This window comes from Carcharodon carcharias, chromosome 20 (assembly GCF_017639515.1).
Source record: "Carcharodon carcharias isolate sCarCar2 chromosome 20, sCarCar2.pri, whole genome shotgun sequence".
In the NCBI taxonomy this organism is placed as follows: Eukaryota; Metazoa; Chordata; class Chondrichthyes; order Lamniformes; family Lamnidae; genus Carcharodon; species Carcharodon carcharias.
In genome coordinates, this window is record NC_054486.1 from 31,237,840 (window position 1) to 31,257,313 (window position 19,474).

The window sequence follows — 19,474 nt, forward strand, 5'->3', positions numbered from 1 at the left end:
TGGTGAGACCCTGGAGTACTGTGTGCAATTTTGGTCTCCTTACTTAAGAAAGGATATACTTGCCATGGAGGGAGTGCAGTGAACATTCATCAGACTGATTCCTGGGATGGCAGGATTGTCGTGTGAGGAGAGATTGGGCCGTTAAGGCCTCCATTCACTGGAGTTTAGAAGAATGAGAGGGGATCTCATTGAAACATATAAAATTCTGACAGGGTTGAACAGACTGGATGCAGGGATAATGTTTCCTCTGGCTGGGGGTCTAGAACAAGGGGTCACAGTCTCAGGATATGGGGTAGACCATTTAAGACTGAAATAAGGAGAAAATTTTTCACTTAGAGGGTTGTGTAGGCCAAGTCACTGAATATATTTAAGAAGGAAATAGATAGATTTCTGGACTCCAAGGATATCAAGGGTTATGGGGAGAGAGCAGTATGGCGTTGAGATAGAGGATCAGCCGTGATCATAATGAATGGTGGAGCAGGCTCAAAGGGCCAAATGTCCCACTGCTGCTTCTATTTTCTATGTTTCTAAGTGTTGAGAGTGCTGCTGGTACAACAGCAATGACAGATGTTTGGCTCCAAAATGGTCTCATCCACATCTTTAACGAGTATGCACAGTGTTATTTTTAACATGGATGAAACCGGACTGTTTTACTGTCTTTTGCCAGGCTGCTCTATGATGTTTAAGGGGGGGACATGTGTAATGTCAGGAAGCAGAGCAAGGAATGCATCACTGCTATGGTCTGCATCAAAATGGATGGCACGAAAAGCTGCCGCTTCTCATGATAGGCAGGTCCAAGGAACCACAGTGCTTTGCAAAAGTCAAGACACTACCCACACAGTATGAGACAATTAAAACCCATTGAATGACATCCAGCACTTTTGAGGAATGGGTCAGGAAAGTGGACAAAATGCATCAACAAAAGTCAAGGAGCATTGTTGCCATCATAGACAACTACCCCGTGCAACCTGATATCACTGGCCCAAAGAACGTTAAACTGACGTTCTTGTCTCCCAACACCATGGCCATACTTCAGCCTATGGACTGGGGGTAATTAGGAAGTTCAAAACTCAATTAAGATGGTTGCTGACTTCTCAGCTTATCAAGGCCATCAATCCCACTCTATTAGAGGCCATGTTGATGCTCAAAAAGGCGTGGAAGATGGTGAAGGAAGCCACAATCGCAAACTGCTTCAACCACACTGGGTTCAAACAGGTTGCAGCTGCACAAGCTGGCACAATTTGGCATTTGAATCTGAAAAGCAGAAAGTAATAAGTGTTAGAATGGCTCAATGTAGCATTTCAAATACAGTGTAGACTGTTTGTAGGTATATCTGATTCTATACAGACACATTCATATGGCAAATTGGGCCTCCTCGGCTATCATTAAGCTCTGCTTAACCTGAATTTAAAGGCACACCACTGGGATTTGACTCACTGGGAGTTTACTATATGTTTCCAGCATCTGCACATTGTGTACTGGCCTGCTGGATTCTGCCACACTCACCTTCCGATCTTTAGCTCGTAGGTGCTCCTGCATTTCCCGAGGGCTGGGAAATTTTGTCCTGTCCCAAGTGAAATAACGTTTCCCTTCGGTGTGGTCAATGTCAAGCCAGATGGCATCGTAAGGAATGTCGTTCACATCAAAGCCAGCGTCTACTTGTTTAACATCATTTTCATCCTTGTAGCTATAGCGGCACTGGTGGTGGCCCAGTGCAAACAGAGGAGGAAATGCCTGAGGACCTGGAGGCCAAGGAAAGCATTATTCGACAATCCAACAGGGAAAACACCTTTTTCAGTCTTTATAAGAAATGAACAACTGCCCCAAATACTGAATTGATAAAGACAATACTACTTCTGCAGCTGATACAAACAAACCCATAGAGTGCCAAGCCTAATTCTGTGTTGTTCTGAGTTTGCTACCAGCAGCTGGGACTCTACTGTTGGTCTCAACCTCTCTGGATAGGAACAGGAAAATCAGCCAAGAACTCACCTGCTGAGCAATCCAATAATTCCGATTAGAGAGTGTGAATGTTGGGGTAAGACAGGACTGATTTCAACTGCTGGAAATATTCAGCAGCTCAGGCAGCATCTGTACAGAATTAATAAGCTGATGATCATTCTTTGGAAGTGGAAGAAATTACGGATGTATTTACTTCAGATTTCTAGCATCTGCTGTATTTGCTTTTGTACTGGGTCAAGTGCATTACCCCGCACAGTCAATTTACCTTCCTATTCGCTATGTCTAGATTGAAACATGTAGAACAGCCATTTGGGCAAGGTACATGACGGCACTTTGCACCTGCAAAACTGTACCACAGCATGAAAAAGCAGCTTCAGGAAAAGAGGAAAGACAAGGGAAAGTGGAATGAGTAGGGAAACAAAAACCGTTACTCATTGGTTACAAATCAATGAATATGAATTTACTAAAAATAGTAAATCTTCAGGAGCACTATAACTGAATAATTGTAACACGTTACCCTGTTCCCAAATATATACCATCAATCTAGTAAACTGCACTCTTTTAACATACTGTGTAAATAAGTCTGGTACCTTAGTTACACTCAGAAACAAAACTGAGAAAGCTTGCCCTATGATTGTAGTACTTTGCACCCTGTTTGGTCTTTGATCAGAGAAATACCTTACTTGCTTGCAGTCATTCACCCTCATACCTGTCAGCTTTGAGTACTGGTTGAAAACATCAAAAGGACTGGGACCCATCAGAATATACGTGTCTATTATCCCACTCTCAGACATCCAGCGAACATCTGTTCTCGGCAACACTTCAACATCGGTCTTTAATTTCTTTGTCTTGCCCAGTGCACTCTATAAAAGTTGTGTTTAGTCATTAATTCATTGATGTCTAAGCAATGTGAAGGCATTTGGAGATCCTTAATTATACTTCTATTCCACTGCCTTCATCCAAATGCTCCCAGTTCACTGTAGATTAATGTTTCCCAAACATTCTCATAGCAGTTCATGACCACTAATTATAACCAGAAACTATTACTGGTAGGTCTGACAAATAATGGGTATCAGTGAGCTGGCAGAATACAAGTTGTATTAGTAGGAAATGGAATCAAACTTATTACATTCCACCTTTTATACTTCCTTATAATGAAAATAGGTTTTCTTTTTATATTATCTAAATGTGTTAAAAATAAATGAGAATTGTGATGGATTGTTTATTTGCTGTAGGTATCACTGATCTCTTATCTTAGTCCAGACCTGTATTCCATCGTGCAGCACTTTCAACTATGTCACTAGTCAATCTATACTCACTTTGTTCAATCCCAGTCACCAATTGGTGCTGGTTGAGGGGTAAATGCCGGCCAGTACACTGGTGAAAACCAGCTGACAGGCCTGATGTTTCACCTCAATGAATGCTCTACTAACAGTTCAGTACTCAGTCAGGATTGCACTGAAGTGTCAGCCTAGATTACCTGTTCAAGCCTTGAACCCAAGGTCTTCTGACTCAAGAGGTGAGGGGGCAAGCACTGAGCCATGACTGAGACATAAATATCCCAGGACACCTAAGATCATGAGGGAGGAATCTGTGGTTTCTAGCAAGATTTTGAAGGGCTGAAAACAGAGGCAAGGTTGTACTTTAAAAAATGTTTTCAAGTGTCAAATCTGACCCAGGCAACTTGTTAGCCATCTGATTCATTGGCCCAACATCATTATTGATATAAGGAACATTTCATATAGATTTAGAAGGGGAAGATTCTTCCTGACAAACCTTCTTGACTTCCTTAAAGACATTACACGAACAGTGGGTGGTAACATGGCCTAGTGTAGGCAATGAAGACACCAATACCACTTATAATGGAGGGGCCATGCCTGATGGATAATGGAAATCAGTAAATAATTAAGAGTCCCTAGATTTTGGTCTTTTGTATTTGATATAGTGAATCCCTATGCTGGATAATGCAGCAATTTACTTAGATTTTCAGAAAACATTTGGCAAAGATCTGTCCAAAACATTTCCAGCCCATCTGACCAGGAGTCAGCTGCACGCCTTGGTTCTGAACTCCCTTCTCTGATCTCCAATAGGGCACACATTATAGTAGTCACTGATGCATGGTGACAGCCATCAACTGTGTCAACCGTTGAACTGTGTCCGCTCACAGACTAACTAGGTAGAGTGTCACTTTTGGGCAGATGTCCTTGAGTTATGAGGAGACTCCTTGTGACACACAAAGTCTACTTTGACAGACCATAAAAACCTAACAGGTATGTTATTTTTTTCTACCAGGAGGGAATAACAATGTGGGTAGCTGAGGTTATCGATATAGTTGCAGCAGGTACCACAGGCCATCCTCTACAATGATTTTGTCTCTTTTCATCACAATTCTATCTTGTCACTGCATTAAATTTCGTTTGTCACCTGTCTACCAATTTCAATATTCAAATCCTTTTGTAGCTCACCCTGTTCAGCTTTGAAGTGTACTATCTTCATTAGATTTGTTTTATAAGAAAATTTAGCAATTGTGCTTCTTACTCTGAGCTCCAGATCATTTCTCAAAATATTAAAAGAGATCCCTAAACAGATCCCTGTGGGACCCCCCTGCTAACATTCTCTCTGGCTAATGATAATTCCCGCAGTACCATCCTTTGAACTCTTTCAGTCAACCAATTACAAATCCATTGCGATGATTCCCATTTCCTTTATTCTCAGTACCAACCTTTCTAATGGAAGTGTATTACAGGCCTTACTGAAATGTTATATTACATTATATCCACCAAGCTCCTTAATTAAACCTTTGTGAAAAAACAGTAGGTTAGGTAGGCTTGACCTCGCCTTCATGAACCCACATTGTGTATCACACAACAAAATCATAAAGGTTAGCCAATGCCTGCTTCTCTAAAACCTGGTCAGTTTACCACAGCTGATAGTTCTTCTACAGAAGTAGCTAAAACAATAGAAGAACCAAATAATTAAAAATAATTAAATACAGCATGTTGGAATGTAAGAACAGTGTTTAAAAGAACATAGGGGCAAAGGGCTGAATGGCCTCCTTCTGTGCTGAGGGAACAAAGTGACCTGAAAAAAGTAGTGTGCTAATCAGTAGAGGACTAAGATAGTGTGACACTGTTGTTCTCAGCTAAACCCATTTGTTGAGGAAGGTCAGCTAAAAGAGATTAATGCTGGATACACCTTCTTTTCGGTAGGGTGTTCCAAAGAGGAAGAAAAGCTGGGGTTGGCTTTACTGTGAAATCCAACATGATAGCCAAGCCTGAAAGCCTTCCTGAAGAAGTCACTTGATGACTATGAGATTTTGATGTCTTGTAAGAGGTATGCTCCAGTTGTCCACCAACCACAGCAAACTCCAAGGAAACCAAAAATAAGTTCTATGAATTAACAAGTTGTTACAAAGTCATTATCATGGGTGACTTTAATGCTCATTTAGGAGCTTCTGGAAGGGAATCATTGGTAGTCAGGGCATTGAGAATGCAATGGTAATGGAACACTGTTCCTTAGGATGTGTATGGAAGATTATCTGATTATTTGATGTCCACAGGTTTCTAAGCAAATACAAAATCACACGTATTCATTTTCATTCCAAACATTGGCACCTGATTGACACACTGGTCAGATAGAAGGATTGCAAAGATATTAAGGCCACAGGAGTCATGAGGGGAGCTGAGTGTTAGATGTACCAAAGGCACATAGTGAGCAATACTTGATCTTCAGATAGCTCCATTTCAAAGACCAGAAGGTTGACATCCCCCAACCAGATTCAATGTCACCAAACTTAAAGCAGAAGGAGCGGAAGATCAGCTCTGTTAAGCTGCAAAAGATCATCTCACTGCTGTCAACACAGCTTCTGGCAGCAGTGAAATGGGCAAGAAAAACTTCTGGGATGCCTTATACTCTTCAGTCACTAAAATCAAGGTGTTGCTCAACTGAGAGCCAATGTAGGTCAGCAATGAAGGGGATTTGGTGCCAGTTAGGATATAAGCAACAGAGCTGTGGATAACCAGAAGTTTATAGAGGATAAAATGTGGACTTGAGTTAAAATAGTCAAATCTAAAGATAACAAAGATATGGGTGTGTGTTTCAAGCTGCAGATAAGCAGGGGTGGGGGAGGAGTTGGGCAAAGTTATGGAGGTAGAAATAGGTAGTCTTATTGATGGCATGGATCTATCATCAAAAGCTCATCTCATGATCAAACATGACACTGAGTTGTGAACAGGTCTGTTGAGCCTCAAAAAGTTGCCAGGGAGAAGGACGGAGACAGTGGCTAGGGAACAGAGTTTATAGTAGGGACTGAAGACAATGGCTTTGGTCTTCCTAATATTTAATTGGGGGAAATTTATGCTTATCCAGTACTGGATGTCAGACAAGCAACATGACAAATTAGAGACAGTGGAGGGGTCAACAGAGGTGGTGAGGTAGAGTTGAGTATCATCAGTGTACATTTAGAAACTGACGCTGTGTTTTCAGGTGATTTCACCTAGAGGCAGCATGTAGATGAGAAATAGGATGTAACCAAGGATAGGTTCTCGAAGGGCACCAGAGGTAATAATGCGTGAGTGTGAAGGGGAGCCATTTCAGTGATTCTCTAGTTGTGACTGATAGTGACACCTGCAATCTATTGACACAAATATATGGTGATCTTTGCAAGTACCAACAGGTTAACAGTGATTTCTGCAACAACTGACATGCTTGCAGAGACTCCCATAATAATACTGATGTGCTTACGTGTCCTAACTTCTGAAAGACAGTCAGTTACTCAAAGGAAAATAATGTTATCATTGCAAATGCTAGCCAGTAGCTGAAGTGGAGGGAAATTTACAGAAAAGTTAAGTAATGGATAGTAATCTGCTGACCCTTGGGATCCCATTACAGACTCCTGGAGTCCATGGGTCCCAGCTCAAAAATGTATGTGGCAAATTGCTGTGAAAAGACCAGGACAGAGACTTCAAATCCTCCAGTTGAAAAATACAATTGTCCAGAGTGCTGGACAGCACTCAAGTTGAGAAGATATGAGAACAGAGAAACTGAGTCAAGAAACTGTGGCTGGGTAACACAAAACTTGAGACATAAAAGCTCATTGATTGTATGAATGGGAAACAAAACCATTTTTGTTACAACCTCAGGTGTTTACGCAAAGGATGGAGCAGTTGTTCCCCTTAGTTGAAGGGTCAGTCAAAAGGGGGCATAAGTTCAAGGTGAGGGGCAGGAGGTTTGGGGGAAGGTGAGGAAAAATTTTTTTACCCAGAGGGTGGTGATGGTCTGGAATGCACTGCCTGGGAGGGTGATGGAGGCGGGTTGCCTCACATCCTTTAAAAAGTACCTGGATGAGCACTTGGCACATCATAAAATTCAAGGCAATGGCCCAAGTGCTGGTAAATGGGATTAGGTAGGTAGGTCAGGTGTTTGTCACGTGTCGGTGCAGACTCGATGGGCCGAAGGGCCTCTTCTGCACTGTGATTCTGTGATTGGAAAATGAACAATGAAAATAATTCTGAAGATAAAGATAAACCAATTTGATTTCTGTTGCAATTCTGTTCACTCTTGTGTTTGACATTATTCTGAAGCCATGTAAGGGTCAGTGACATTCAACATTTCCTGTTGATGGGTTGCCTACACTTTCCATGTAATAACTATAGGTAAGAATTTGATTGATGCCTTGGGAGGCTCTAAAGTGATGGTGACTTAAACCAACCATACTGCAGCTAGTTCTAGTTCAAAATGAATTAAATGTCAGGGAGATCAACTTAAATCCAAATTATGCAGCAGCCAGAAAAGTGAAGTTTGACTCCAGAGATCATATTTTAATGCCTATGAACCAATTTAGCAATTCCTCATATTAGCTCTTCCAGCCATAAATAAGCAAAGGCTAAACTTAGCTTCATCAGTTGGGTTTCCACATGTTGGCAGATATGTAGACATTCCAAAAGAATTCCATCGTTAAGCATTAGCAAGCAGCTCATCACATGAGGAGGCAAAAAATCTGGCGATCTCATGGGTAAATTGAGATGGAAGTCAGGCCCACAAAAATTCCCACAAAAACGTTCTAGGACATTTTGGAGCAGCTTCCAGTGGTGTCTTCAAAGACATCTGGTGAGGCCACTCACTATCTGATATAACTAGAAGTGTGCATGGCCTGTTTTGGACTGGTGTGCTGTGCACCCATTTACACGCCCACCTGAAGATTGCATCAGGGGACCTTGAATATCCAAGGTGTGGCAGAGATGATTCCCAGATTTTCCACTACCAGCTGCCAATTTGTCAAACAATAAATGAGAGGATGGCAGTTGAGAATTGCCCCAGTGTACCAGAAGGATCAGTGACTGGTGTAATTACTGTGATTACCAACAGATACTAGTCAGCAATAATTAGATTCAGTTAAACTGGGTTCAACATAGAGACCTGTGTCTTCAGGCTCCAGCCTTGGGTTGGGACAGATTTTTTTATTAGAACAAGGAATGGAAAATGGAAACTGAATCATAACAGGTGCTTTCTGAAAATATATCTAGCATTCACCCTATTGCCTTCATGCACAGAGCATATTATTTTCTCAAAAAGTCAACTAAATTAATCAAACATAACCAGCCTTTTACAAAGTCATGCTAATATCTCTGATTATCTGATTATGGAAAGTCTTCATGATGTGGATTTTTCCTCCAATTAAATACTGGGAAAACTGAAGCTATTGTTGCGTCTCCTGCTCCAAACACCATTTCCTAATTACCGACTCCAACCCTCATCCTGGCAACAGTCTGAAATTAAGCCAGTCTATTTGCAAGCACGGTGTCACATTTGAACTGGAGATGAATTTCTGACCTTATATTTATCCCATCACTAAGTCTGCTCATGTCCACCTCCATAACATTGCCCGCATTTGCCCCTGTCTTAGCTTATCTGCTGCTGAAACCCGCAAGCATATCTTTGTTACTTTGAGTCTCGACTGTCCCAACGCAATCCTGGCAGGTCTCCCAAATTCTGCCCTCCGTAAACTTGAGGTCATCCAAAATGCAATTGTCCATGTCTTAACTCATAGTATGCCCCATTCCCCTGTCAGCCCTGTGCTCGCTGACTTACATTGGCTTCCAGTGAAGCAATGTCTTGCCTTTAAAATTCTCATCCTTATTTTCAAATCCCTCTGTGGCTTTGCCCCTCCGTATCTCTGAAATCTCCTCTAACCCCACAAAACCCGAGATAGCTGCGCTTCTCTAATTCTGGCCTCTTGTGCATTCCCAGTTATAATTACTGTACTACTGGTTGCCACACCTTCAGCTGCCTAGGCCCTAAGCTGTGGAATTTCCTCCCTATATCTCTCCATCCCTCCACCCCACTTTCCTCCATTATGACACTTCTTAAAAGCACCTCTTTGGCCAACCTTTTGGTCATCTGACCTAAAATCTACTTATGTAGCTCGGTGTCATACCTCATTTTATCATGCTCCTGTGAAGCGTCATGGGGTGTTTCATTACGCTAAAGGCACTATATAAATATAATTTGTTGTTGTTGTTGGCCGCTAAAAGCCTAGCCAAAGCTGAGGTAAGATTAACCAACAAGCAACTGTCTCCTCTAGTTAGAACACTGAGTGAATAAAGGGTTGATGTGGTTGCAAAGGTGTCCAACCAGCTGTTCAGCTGAAAGGTAGGCAAAGGATTATCGATTTTGCTGAAATGGCTGGTCACTAGAACTTGTGCTTTTAAGGTATCAGCTTTACTTGAGTCAATAGGTCATGGATTCAAGTCTCACTCCAGATACCTGATACATAATCTGGGCTCACACTCAGAACAGTACTAAGGACGTGTTGTGAAGTTGGGGGTGGCATCTTTCACAAGGTGTATTAAACTAAAGTGCATCTCTACTTTCAAGGGATGTTAAATCTCCTTGGTACTTGACAAAGAGAAGCAGAGAAGTTCCCCTGACATCCTGACCAATTTCGATCCTTTCACCAGCACAACCAACACAGATTGCCTGATCATTTATCTCATTGCTGTTTGTCGGACCTTACAGTGTGTAAGTTGGCTGTTGCTTTTCCTTTCATTACAACAGTGACTACGCATCAAAAATGCCCACTGGCTGTGAAGCGCAAGGGAGACCCTGAGATCATGAAAAGCACTATTTAAATGCAAAGTGTTTTTTTTTATGGTATTTTCCTCAAATTGTGACATTACACCCGACATGAAACAATATCCAATGTTAACACCCATCAATCCTTATTTAACACATATACACAGCAAATATAGACCCTGTACCCACCTTATTCTCTGTGTTCATGCTGATATCCACCAATGTCTCAGAAGCATTCAGCCAGAAAATCCCCATAGTTTGCTTTGGTTTGTGTGCAAGGAGAAGAGGTACAGAACCATACACACTAATTCGGCTGTACAGTTTGCACGCAAATACATCCAGGTTATACAGCCTGTAGGGTTCTTCCTGACTGCAAAGAAAGAGATCAATAAACCAATAATTGGTCTCTTTTGCTTAACTGATTTGACCCTGATTGTTCATATCCCACATTATGGGCAGGATTTTCCTCTCGCCAGGCAGGCGTGGCAGGCAGGCAGGCTCAGGAGCAGTTGGGAAAACCTCCACTGCCCATGATTGGCCCCCGACCGCAATTTCACGCTGGCTGGCCAATTAACGGCCAACCAGCGTGAAAGGCGCGCTGAGAACATCAGTGTTGCTGGGGTGGGGGCGGGAGGAGCGCAAGTGCTAAAGTCTGCGCATGCATGGGGAGCGGGCACTGAAAACTCCCTGAAGGCACAGTGCTGCCTCAGGGAGCTAATGGATTTTGCAATCAAATATAAAGGTTTTAAAAGTAAGGGAAACATGTCCCCACATGTGACAAGGAATATATTAAAAATGATGTTTAAAAATTTTATATTTTTAAATTACTATTAGAAATCTCATCCAACCCATGGGATGCTCTCCGAACATCATCGTGCCTGATCTTACGCCCAATCAGGTCGAGCACGTGCCCAACCTGGGACGCAAAATCCTGCCCTATATGTCTAGCGCCCGTGACTCACTGCAGCCATGCATTGGTCACTTCCCAAAGAGTCAATCTGTATAACAGCATGTAATTGACCCATACAAATCAGGTTTCAACCCCATATCCAGACTGGCCCAGATAATGATAGTGGTTTTACAACTGGCTTGAGCTCTATATAGTGAATGGGAATGGGCGAGGAGAAGTAACCCTTCAGTGTTCCAATTTCTGATGGGTACCTAGTAACCCCTCTGCAAAAGCCATGATTGGCTTACAACAATCATCATTAATGCTCACATATAAAGCATGGCTGCTTGGGTGAGGGACAGAGGGTGACTGGCACCAATGGAATTGTACTGAGCAGGAATCAGCACTCTCAAGAGAATAGGAGCAAACAGTGGAGGGGTTAAAGCAAAGGAAGTTGGAAAGCAACTCAACCAGCAATCTGCCAAGTGGCAACTACAAGCACTGCTCCCTGTCCAGAGGTAAATAAATCATTATCCCAAATTCTTGATTTTTTGGGTTATATAGAATACTAAATTTCAATGAATCTCAACACCAGAACATTCCATTTGATAACATTCGATCTCAATGAGCAGAGAAAAGCTGTTAAATTAGTTTTGATTGGTTTTGATTAATTCATCCCAAATTGAACTGGAGTGGATCCTGCAGATGGTTTCAGTTCTGGAAGAATCTGCTGCACAGGCAGTCATTACTGTTACAAGACTCATGGGTTACTCCCCTCAATTGTGGCAATTCCCACCTTGTAGTTTTTAGCCGCAGATTTTCTGTGTGCTCTGGAATTCCATAAACATGCTCAAACCCATGCAGTGAGAAATCCAATCCAATGGACGTAGGGCCTATTAATGAATGAAAAATACCGTAAGGGGATTCAGACTTTTTAAAAAGCCTCCATATCATTGTTCTTTTAAAATTCACTTTTTTTAAAAAAACTTTCTTTCCAGAATATAGAGCCCCAAACTGCCCTCGTCCCAGAAATTTATCCATATTTTTCTCCTAATTCCACAGACCTCATTAGACTTGACTCTTCAAAATAGTAACCTTTGCTCCCTCACTCTCCTCTTACCCAACTCCTAACTTATCCTTAGCCTAATGCTTGATTTTGTCACCAACTGCACTTGCTGTTCCAGCCCTCCCACCATCAAAACAACTGTCATGAACCTTCTCCTTAAAGCCCTCATGGTTGACCTCAAAGTCATTTTCAGCTACCACTCACAATTGCTGCTCTTGTCCTTCTAGGTGTTAGAGGTCAAGGATTTGGAAGGTGCTATAAAAGCAGCCTTGACATTATGCTGCAGTGCATCTTGTAGATTGTACTTACTGCTGCCACTGAGTCTCGGTAGTGAAGCAAGTGAATAACGAATTCTCAAAATCTACTCTGGACTCCATGAAATCTCATGGCATCAGGTCAAACATAGCAAGGAAACCTCCTGCTGATTGCCACCTACTCCCTTCACCTCAGCTGATGAATCAATTTTCTCCATGTTGAACACTACTTGGAGGAAGTATTGATGGCGGCAAGGGCTCAGAATTTACTCGGGGTGGGAGGCTTCAATGTCCATCACCAAGTGTGGCATGGTAGCACCACTACTGACCAAGCTGGCTGAGTCCTAGAGAACATAGCTGCTAGACTGGATCTGCGTCATTGTGAGGGAAGAAACAAGAGAGAAAAACATACTTGACCTCATCCTCACCAAACTACCTGTTGCAGATGAACCTGTCCATGACATTTTTGGTAGGAGTGACCACCACACAGTCCTTCTGGAGATGTCACCCTGAGGATGTCCTCCATCATGCTGTGTGGCACTATCATTGTGCTAAATGGGATGGATCAAAAAGATCTAGCAACTCAAAACTGAGGCACTCTGGGCCAGCAGCAGCAGCAGAACTGTACACAACCAAAATCTGTAACCTCATGGCCCGGCATAACCCCACTCTACCATTACCATCAAACTGGGGGTTCAACCCTGGTTAAATGAAGAGTGCAGGAGGGCATGCCAGGAGCAGCACCTGGCATACCTAAAGATGGGGTGTCAACATTGTGAAGCTAAAACACAAGACTACTTGCACGCCAAACAGCGAAAGCAGTATCTGATGGACAGAACTAAGCTTTGCAGTCCTGTCACATCCAGTCGTGAATGGTAGTGGACAGTTAAACAACTAACTGGAGGAAGAGCCCTGCATATGAGTGCAAAAGACAAGGCTGAAGCATTTTCAACATTCTTCAGCCAGAATTGCCGAGTAGATGATCCATTGCGGCCTCCTCCCGTGGTTCCCAACATTACAGACGCCAGTCTTCAGCCCAATTCGATTTACTCCACATGATATCAAGAAACAGCTGAAGGCGCTGGATACTGCAAAGGCTATGGACCCTGACAACATTCCAGCAATAGTACTGAAGACTTGCGCTCCAGAACTAGTTGTGCCCTTAGTCAAGCTGTTCCAGAACACCTACGACACTGGCATCTATCCAGCAGTGTGGAAAACTGCCCAGATATATCCTGCCAAAAAAAAGGAGAAATCCAACCCAGCCAATTACCACCCCATAAACCTACTCGTGATCATGAACATAGTGGTGGGAGGTGTCGTTAACAGTGCTATCAAGCGGCACTTAGCAAAAAGCTACTCAATGACGCTCAGTTTGTGTTCTGCCACAGCCACTCAGCTCCTGACTTCATTGTAGTCTTTGTCCAAATATGGCCAAAAGAGCTGGACTCCAGAGGGAGTGACTGTCCTTGACATCAAGGCAGCATTTGACCGAGTGTGGCAACAAGGAGCCCTAGCAAAACCAAAGTCAAGGGAATCAGGGGGAAGACTCTTCATTATTGGTCATACCTAGCACAAAGAAAGATGGTTGTGGTTGTTGGAGGTCAATCATCTCAGTTCCAGGAGATTACTGCAGAAGTTCCTCAGGGTAGTTTTCTAGGCCGAGCCATCTTCAGAGGCTTCATCAATGACTTTCCCTCCATCGTAACCGTCAGGAGTGCAGATGTTTGCTGATGATTCCATGATGTTCAGCACCATTCACGACTCCTCAGATGCTGAAGACATCCGTATCCATATGTAGCAAGACCTAGACAACATTCGGGCTTGGGCTGATAAGTGGCAAGTTACATTCATGCCACACAAGTTCCAAGCAATGACCATCTCCAAAAAGAGAAGATCCAACTATTTCCCCTTGACATTCAATGGCATTACCATTCCTGAATCCCCCACTGTCAACATCCATTTACCAGAAACTGAACTGGTAATGCCATTAAAGTCAAGGCGAGATGGTTGGATTCACCCTTGTTGGAGATGGTCATTGCCTGAACTGGATCATTCACGTAAATATTGTGGCTACAAGAGCAGGTCAGAGGCTGGGAATTCTGCAGAGAGTAACTCACTCCTTGACTCCCCAAAGCCTGTCCACCATCTACAAGGACAAGTCAAGAGTGTGATGGAATACTCTCGATTTACCTGGATGAGTGCATCTCCAACAACACTCAAGGAGCTCAACGCTATCCAGGACAAAGCAGCCCACTTGACTGGCACCACTTCCAACATCCACTCCCTCCACCACCGAGTACAATGGCAGCAGTGTGTAGTATCTACAAGATGCACTGCAGCAACTCACCAAGACTCTTTCAAAGGCATCTTCCAAACCCGTGACCTCTACTACCCAGAGGATAAGGACAGCAGATGCCCGGGGGAACACCACTATCTGCAAGTTCCACCCCAAGCCTCACGCCATCCTGACTTGGGAATATATTACCGTTCCTTTCCCAATACTGGGTCAAAATCCTGGAACTTCCTCCCTCGTGGTACTGTGGGTGTACCTACACCACATGGGCTACAGCGGTTCAAGAAGGCAGCTCACTACCATCTCCTCAAAAACAATTAGGGATAGACAATAAAAATGCTGGCCTAACCAGCAACGCCCACATCCTGCAAACAAATAAAAAGAAAATTAAGGTGATGGATGAGGTGCCAATCAAGCGAGCTGTTTGTATTGGATAGTGTTGAGCTTCTTGAATGTTGTTGGAGCTGCAGGTATCCAGGCAAATACAGAACATTTCATCACATTCTTGACTTGTGCTTTTTAGATGGTGGAAGAGCATTGGTGATGCAGGAGATGAATTTGACTTGCTCTTGTAGCCACAGTATTTACATGGCTGGTTTAGTTAAGTTTCTGATCAATGGTAACCCCATGATGTTTATGGTGGGGGATTCAGTGTTGGCCATGTGATTGACTGTCAAAAGTAGATAGTTAGGTTGTATCTGTACCATGCTCATCCTGCTTTCTACCTTTAATGTCACCTATTAGCACATTCCTTAGATAATATCATCACCTTCAACACCTCTTTGCCCTTTTGTCTATGACATCTTTTGGCTATCTCCACCTATCACTGGCCCTCTATCCAGCTCACCTGTCCCACGCCCCCACCTTAAACCAGCTTATATTTCACCTCTTTTCTAATTTATCCTTAGTTCTGTTGCAGAGTCATACGGACTCGAAACGTTAACTGTATTCCTCTCCGCAAATGCTGTCAGACCTGCTGAGTTTTTCCAGGTGTTTTTATTTTAGTTAGATTCTCTGTTGTTGGTGATGGCCAATGCCCAGCATTCGTGTAACACGAATGTTAGTTGTCACTTATCAGTTCAAGCCTGAATGTTTCCCAGGTCTTGCTTCTTGCGGGACTGCTAGCGGATCTGAGGAGTTGCAAAAGATACTGATTATCAGCAAACATTCTCACTTATGATCTTATGATGGAGGGAAAGTCACTGATGAAGTAGCTGAAGATGGTTGGACCTAGGACACTACTCTGAGGAATTCCTGCAGCAATGTCCCAAAGTAGTCCACATATTTCCTGCAGTAGCTTCTCATAGGACAGGAGCAGACCACATGGCCACTGGAGCCTACTCCACTATTCAGTACAATTAGAGCTGATCCTTGGCCTCAACTCCACTTTCTCACCTGCTCCTCATATCTCTTGATTCTCTGAGACACCAAACATTCATCTATCTCAGCTTCAAATATAATCAACGATGAAACATCCACAACCCTCTGGGATAACAAATGCCAAGGATTCACAGCCCTCTGAGTGACAAAATTTCTCCTCATTTCAGTCCTAAATTATTGTCCACTTATCCTGAGACCGTGCACTCATGTTCTAGATTCCCCAGCCAGGGGAAACAACTTCTCACTCTACTCTATCAAGCCCCTTCAAAATCTTGTATTTTTCAATCAGGCCACCTCTCACTCTTCTAAATTCCAGCCAGAATAAGCCCAATTTCCTCAGCCTAACATAATCGTACACCCCTCTCATCCCGGGAATCAATCTAGTGAACCCTTACAGTACTGCCTCCAATACAAGTATATCCTTCCTTAAATATGGAGAACAAAACTGTGCACAGTACTCCAGGTGTCGTCTCACCAAAGTTCTGTACAAAAGTAACTAGATTCTCTTATTCTGGTACTCCAATTCTTTTGCAATAAAGACCAACATGCCATTTGCCTTCCTAAATGCTTGCTGCACCTGCATGCTAACTGTACGCTGCTTATATGTGTATGCCCAAGTCCCTCAATATCAACATTTACAACTTTTGTGCCTTTTAAATAATATCGTTTTTCTATTCTTACTGTCAAGCTAAATAACCTCACACTTCCCCACGTCATACTCTATCTGCCAATTTGTTGCCCACTCACTTAACCTAGCTCTACCTTTTTGCAGCCTCTTTGTGCCCTCCTCATAGCCTATATCCCTATCTGAGTGCATCACACAGCTCCATCTCTGTTGCATTCTATATTTTATATGCTCACTGCCTCTTGGAGTCATGATCCATATGGGAGATGTCTGCTTCCAAGTTTTATCTTCCCACAAACACCCTAACCCCGAATTGCGAATAACAGAAATTCCTTTATCTAAACATTGGCAAGACTAAAGCTATGCAGTCACACCCTTCCCTGATTTCATTCTCCTCCACAGACTAAGAGTAACAGCTCACAGCCTTGATGTCTCATTCAACCCTGAGCTGAGCTTTTAACCCTATATTCAGTCCATTATCAAGACTGTCAATTTCAACCTCTAATACGCTGCCTGCCTTTTGCCATAACCTCATACCCACTGAAACCCATATCTACGCCTTTGTTAGCTCCACGTTTAATTTCTCCAGCATTTTCCTCACCAATCACTCAAGAGCTACCCTATACCCACACGCCTATTGCCCGTATCCTAACATGTAATAAATCCTGCGGAGGTATCACCCATGTCGTCTCTCATTTTTATACTGGCTTCTATTATTCTTAATATTCAACTCATCAACAAATCACTCTATGGCTTCACTCTACTATACCTCTTATAAATCATCCAGCCCAACATCACAGTTTGCATCCTCAGCTTTTCTGATTCTGAATTACCATACTTCCCTCCACTTCCCCATTTGGAGGACAACTGTCAAGGTACAGAAGGGATATAGTTCCAAGTCAGGATGGTGTGTGGTTTCGAGGGAAATTTGTAGGTGGTGGTGTTCCCATTTGTCTGCTGCCCTTGTCCATCTACGTGGTAGCGGTCATGGATTTGGAAGGCACTGTCTAAGGTGCCTTGGCGAGCTGCTGCAACGCATCTTGTATATGGTACACACTGCTGTCATTGGACATCGGCAGAGGAGGAAATAAATGTTTAAGGTGGTGGATGGGCTGCCAATCAAACAGGCTGCTTTGTCCTGGATTGGGTCGAGCTTCTTCAACGTTGTTCAAGCCGCATTCATCCAGGCAAGTGGTGAGTATTCCATCATACATCTGAATTGTGACTTGTAGATGGTGGATAGGCTTTGGAAAGTCAGGAGGTAGGTGACCTACTCTCCACAGAATTCCCAGCCTCTTATCTTGTAGCCGCTGTATTCATATGGCAAGTCCAGTTAAGTTTCTGGTCAATGAGTGAAGATAATGCTGTTAGTGTCAAAGGGAGATGGTTAGATTATCTCTTGTTGGAGATGGTCATTGCCTGGCACTTGTGTGGCGCGAAAGTTACATGCCACTTATTAGCTCAAACCTGAATGTTGTCCAGATCTTGCTGCATATGGACACAGGCTGCTTCGGTATCTGAGGAGTTGTGAATGGCACTGAACACCTTGCAATCATCAGCAAACATCCCCATTTAGTTCAGCCTGAGATGCTGTCCTGGGGAATTCCTGCAACAATGCCCTGGGGCAGAGATGTTTGGCCTCCAATAGACACAATTATCTTCCTTTGCTAGGTTTGATTCCAACCAGTGGAGAGTTTTCCCAATTCCCATTGACTTCAATTTTGCTAGGGCTCTTTGATGCCACACTCTGTTAAATGCTGCCAAGTTGTCAAGGGCCGTTGCTTTCACTTCAACTCAAGGTGACCAAGGCTGTAATAAGGTCAGGAGCTGAGTGGCCCTGGTGGAACCCAAACTGAGCTTCGGTGAGCAGGTTATTGTTGTTTAAGTGTTGTTTGACAGCGTTGTCAATGACTCCTTGCATGATGATCGAGATGGGGTAGTAGCTTAAGGAGAAAGAGAAAACAGCTTTCTGATCTCACTGATCTCCCTCCTGCTTGGTAACTGTCTCTAAAAGTACCCTGCTGGCTGTATATTACAAAGAATTTTGATTAATCCATGTCTTGTATTTTGATGTCTCATCTCAGAAACCTTTGAAAAGCTCCAGGATAGTGCAAAGCCAGCAGGAGATCTTTCACATTCCCCAGGGGCTTGAGTACCTGTTCAGTTTCATCACACTGTCATGAACCTGCACATGTTACCTTTCATTGCACAAGTTTAAAATCTCATTCTCTTTTGACCTGACAAATCAATAAATAACACACAGTGCAGAATCCACATTACTAACTATGGGAATTACCAGTTTTGACATGTGTTCAGTTACATACTCTGCAATCACTGTTTCCAAGTCTTCCAGAGGAAAAGAGGCTTCTGCATCAGACTTGCCTCTGCTTCTCCTGCACCACACCCCCTCCCCCCAGGGCTGCCAAACCCTAGTTCCGCTTCTACCCCCCCCAACCCCCTGGGTCTGCCAAAACCCAGCTAGGCTTCTGTGGTCCCCACACCAGGGCATGCCAAACCTGACTCCACTTCTTCCCTCCCACCGCTGGGCCTGCCAAACTCCAGCTCTGCTTCTCCCGCCCCACCCCAGGGAGCCTGCAAATCCCGCAGCTCCACCAAGCGGGCAGCCATATAGCGCACCCTTCTGGTAGGCTAAGTGACAGCTCCCGCAAACCTGCTAGAAATTAAAAGGACAGGATTCCGTTATCCAAAAGTTGGAATTCTGCCAAACGGCAGAAATTTCTCATCCCTGTAATTGGCCGAATTGGATTGTCCTACGTTTTTCTTAACAGGGCATACATGGGTAATTTTCCGCTTTGGTAGGTAGATGTTACTGTTGTAGCTATACTGGAGCAGCTTGGCTAGGGTGTGACTAATTCTGAAGCATAAGTCTTCAGTACTAATGCCAGGATGTTGTCAGCCTTTGCTGCAT

The 19,474-nt window shown here is 43.4% G+C and overlaps 1 protein-coding gene across 4 annotated transcripts in view; it reads right to left on the reverse strand.

Moving 5' to 3' along the window:
• Positions 1–19,474, reverse strand: part of LOC121292831 (neutral alpha-glucosidase C-like) — a 172,260-nt gene that overhangs the window by 44,391 nt on the left and 108,395 nt on the right. For 3 of the 4 annotated variants that reach the window (XM_041215285.1, XM_041215284.1, XM_041215286.1), the window contains exons 9-12: positions 11,721–11,817; positions 10,225–10,405; positions 2,672–2,825; positions 1,507–1,742 (exon numbers count right to left, since the gene is read on the reverse strand). In XM_041215285.1, coding sequence (XP_041071219.1) covers positions 1,507–1,742; positions 2,672–2,825; positions 10,225–10,405; positions 11,721–11,817 — 668 coding nt within the window. The remainder of the gene's footprint in view (positions 1–1,506; positions 1,743–2,671; positions 2,826–10,224; positions 10,406–11,720; positions 11,818–19,474) is intronic. The other variant, XM_041215287.1, reaches the window with a different exon arrangement.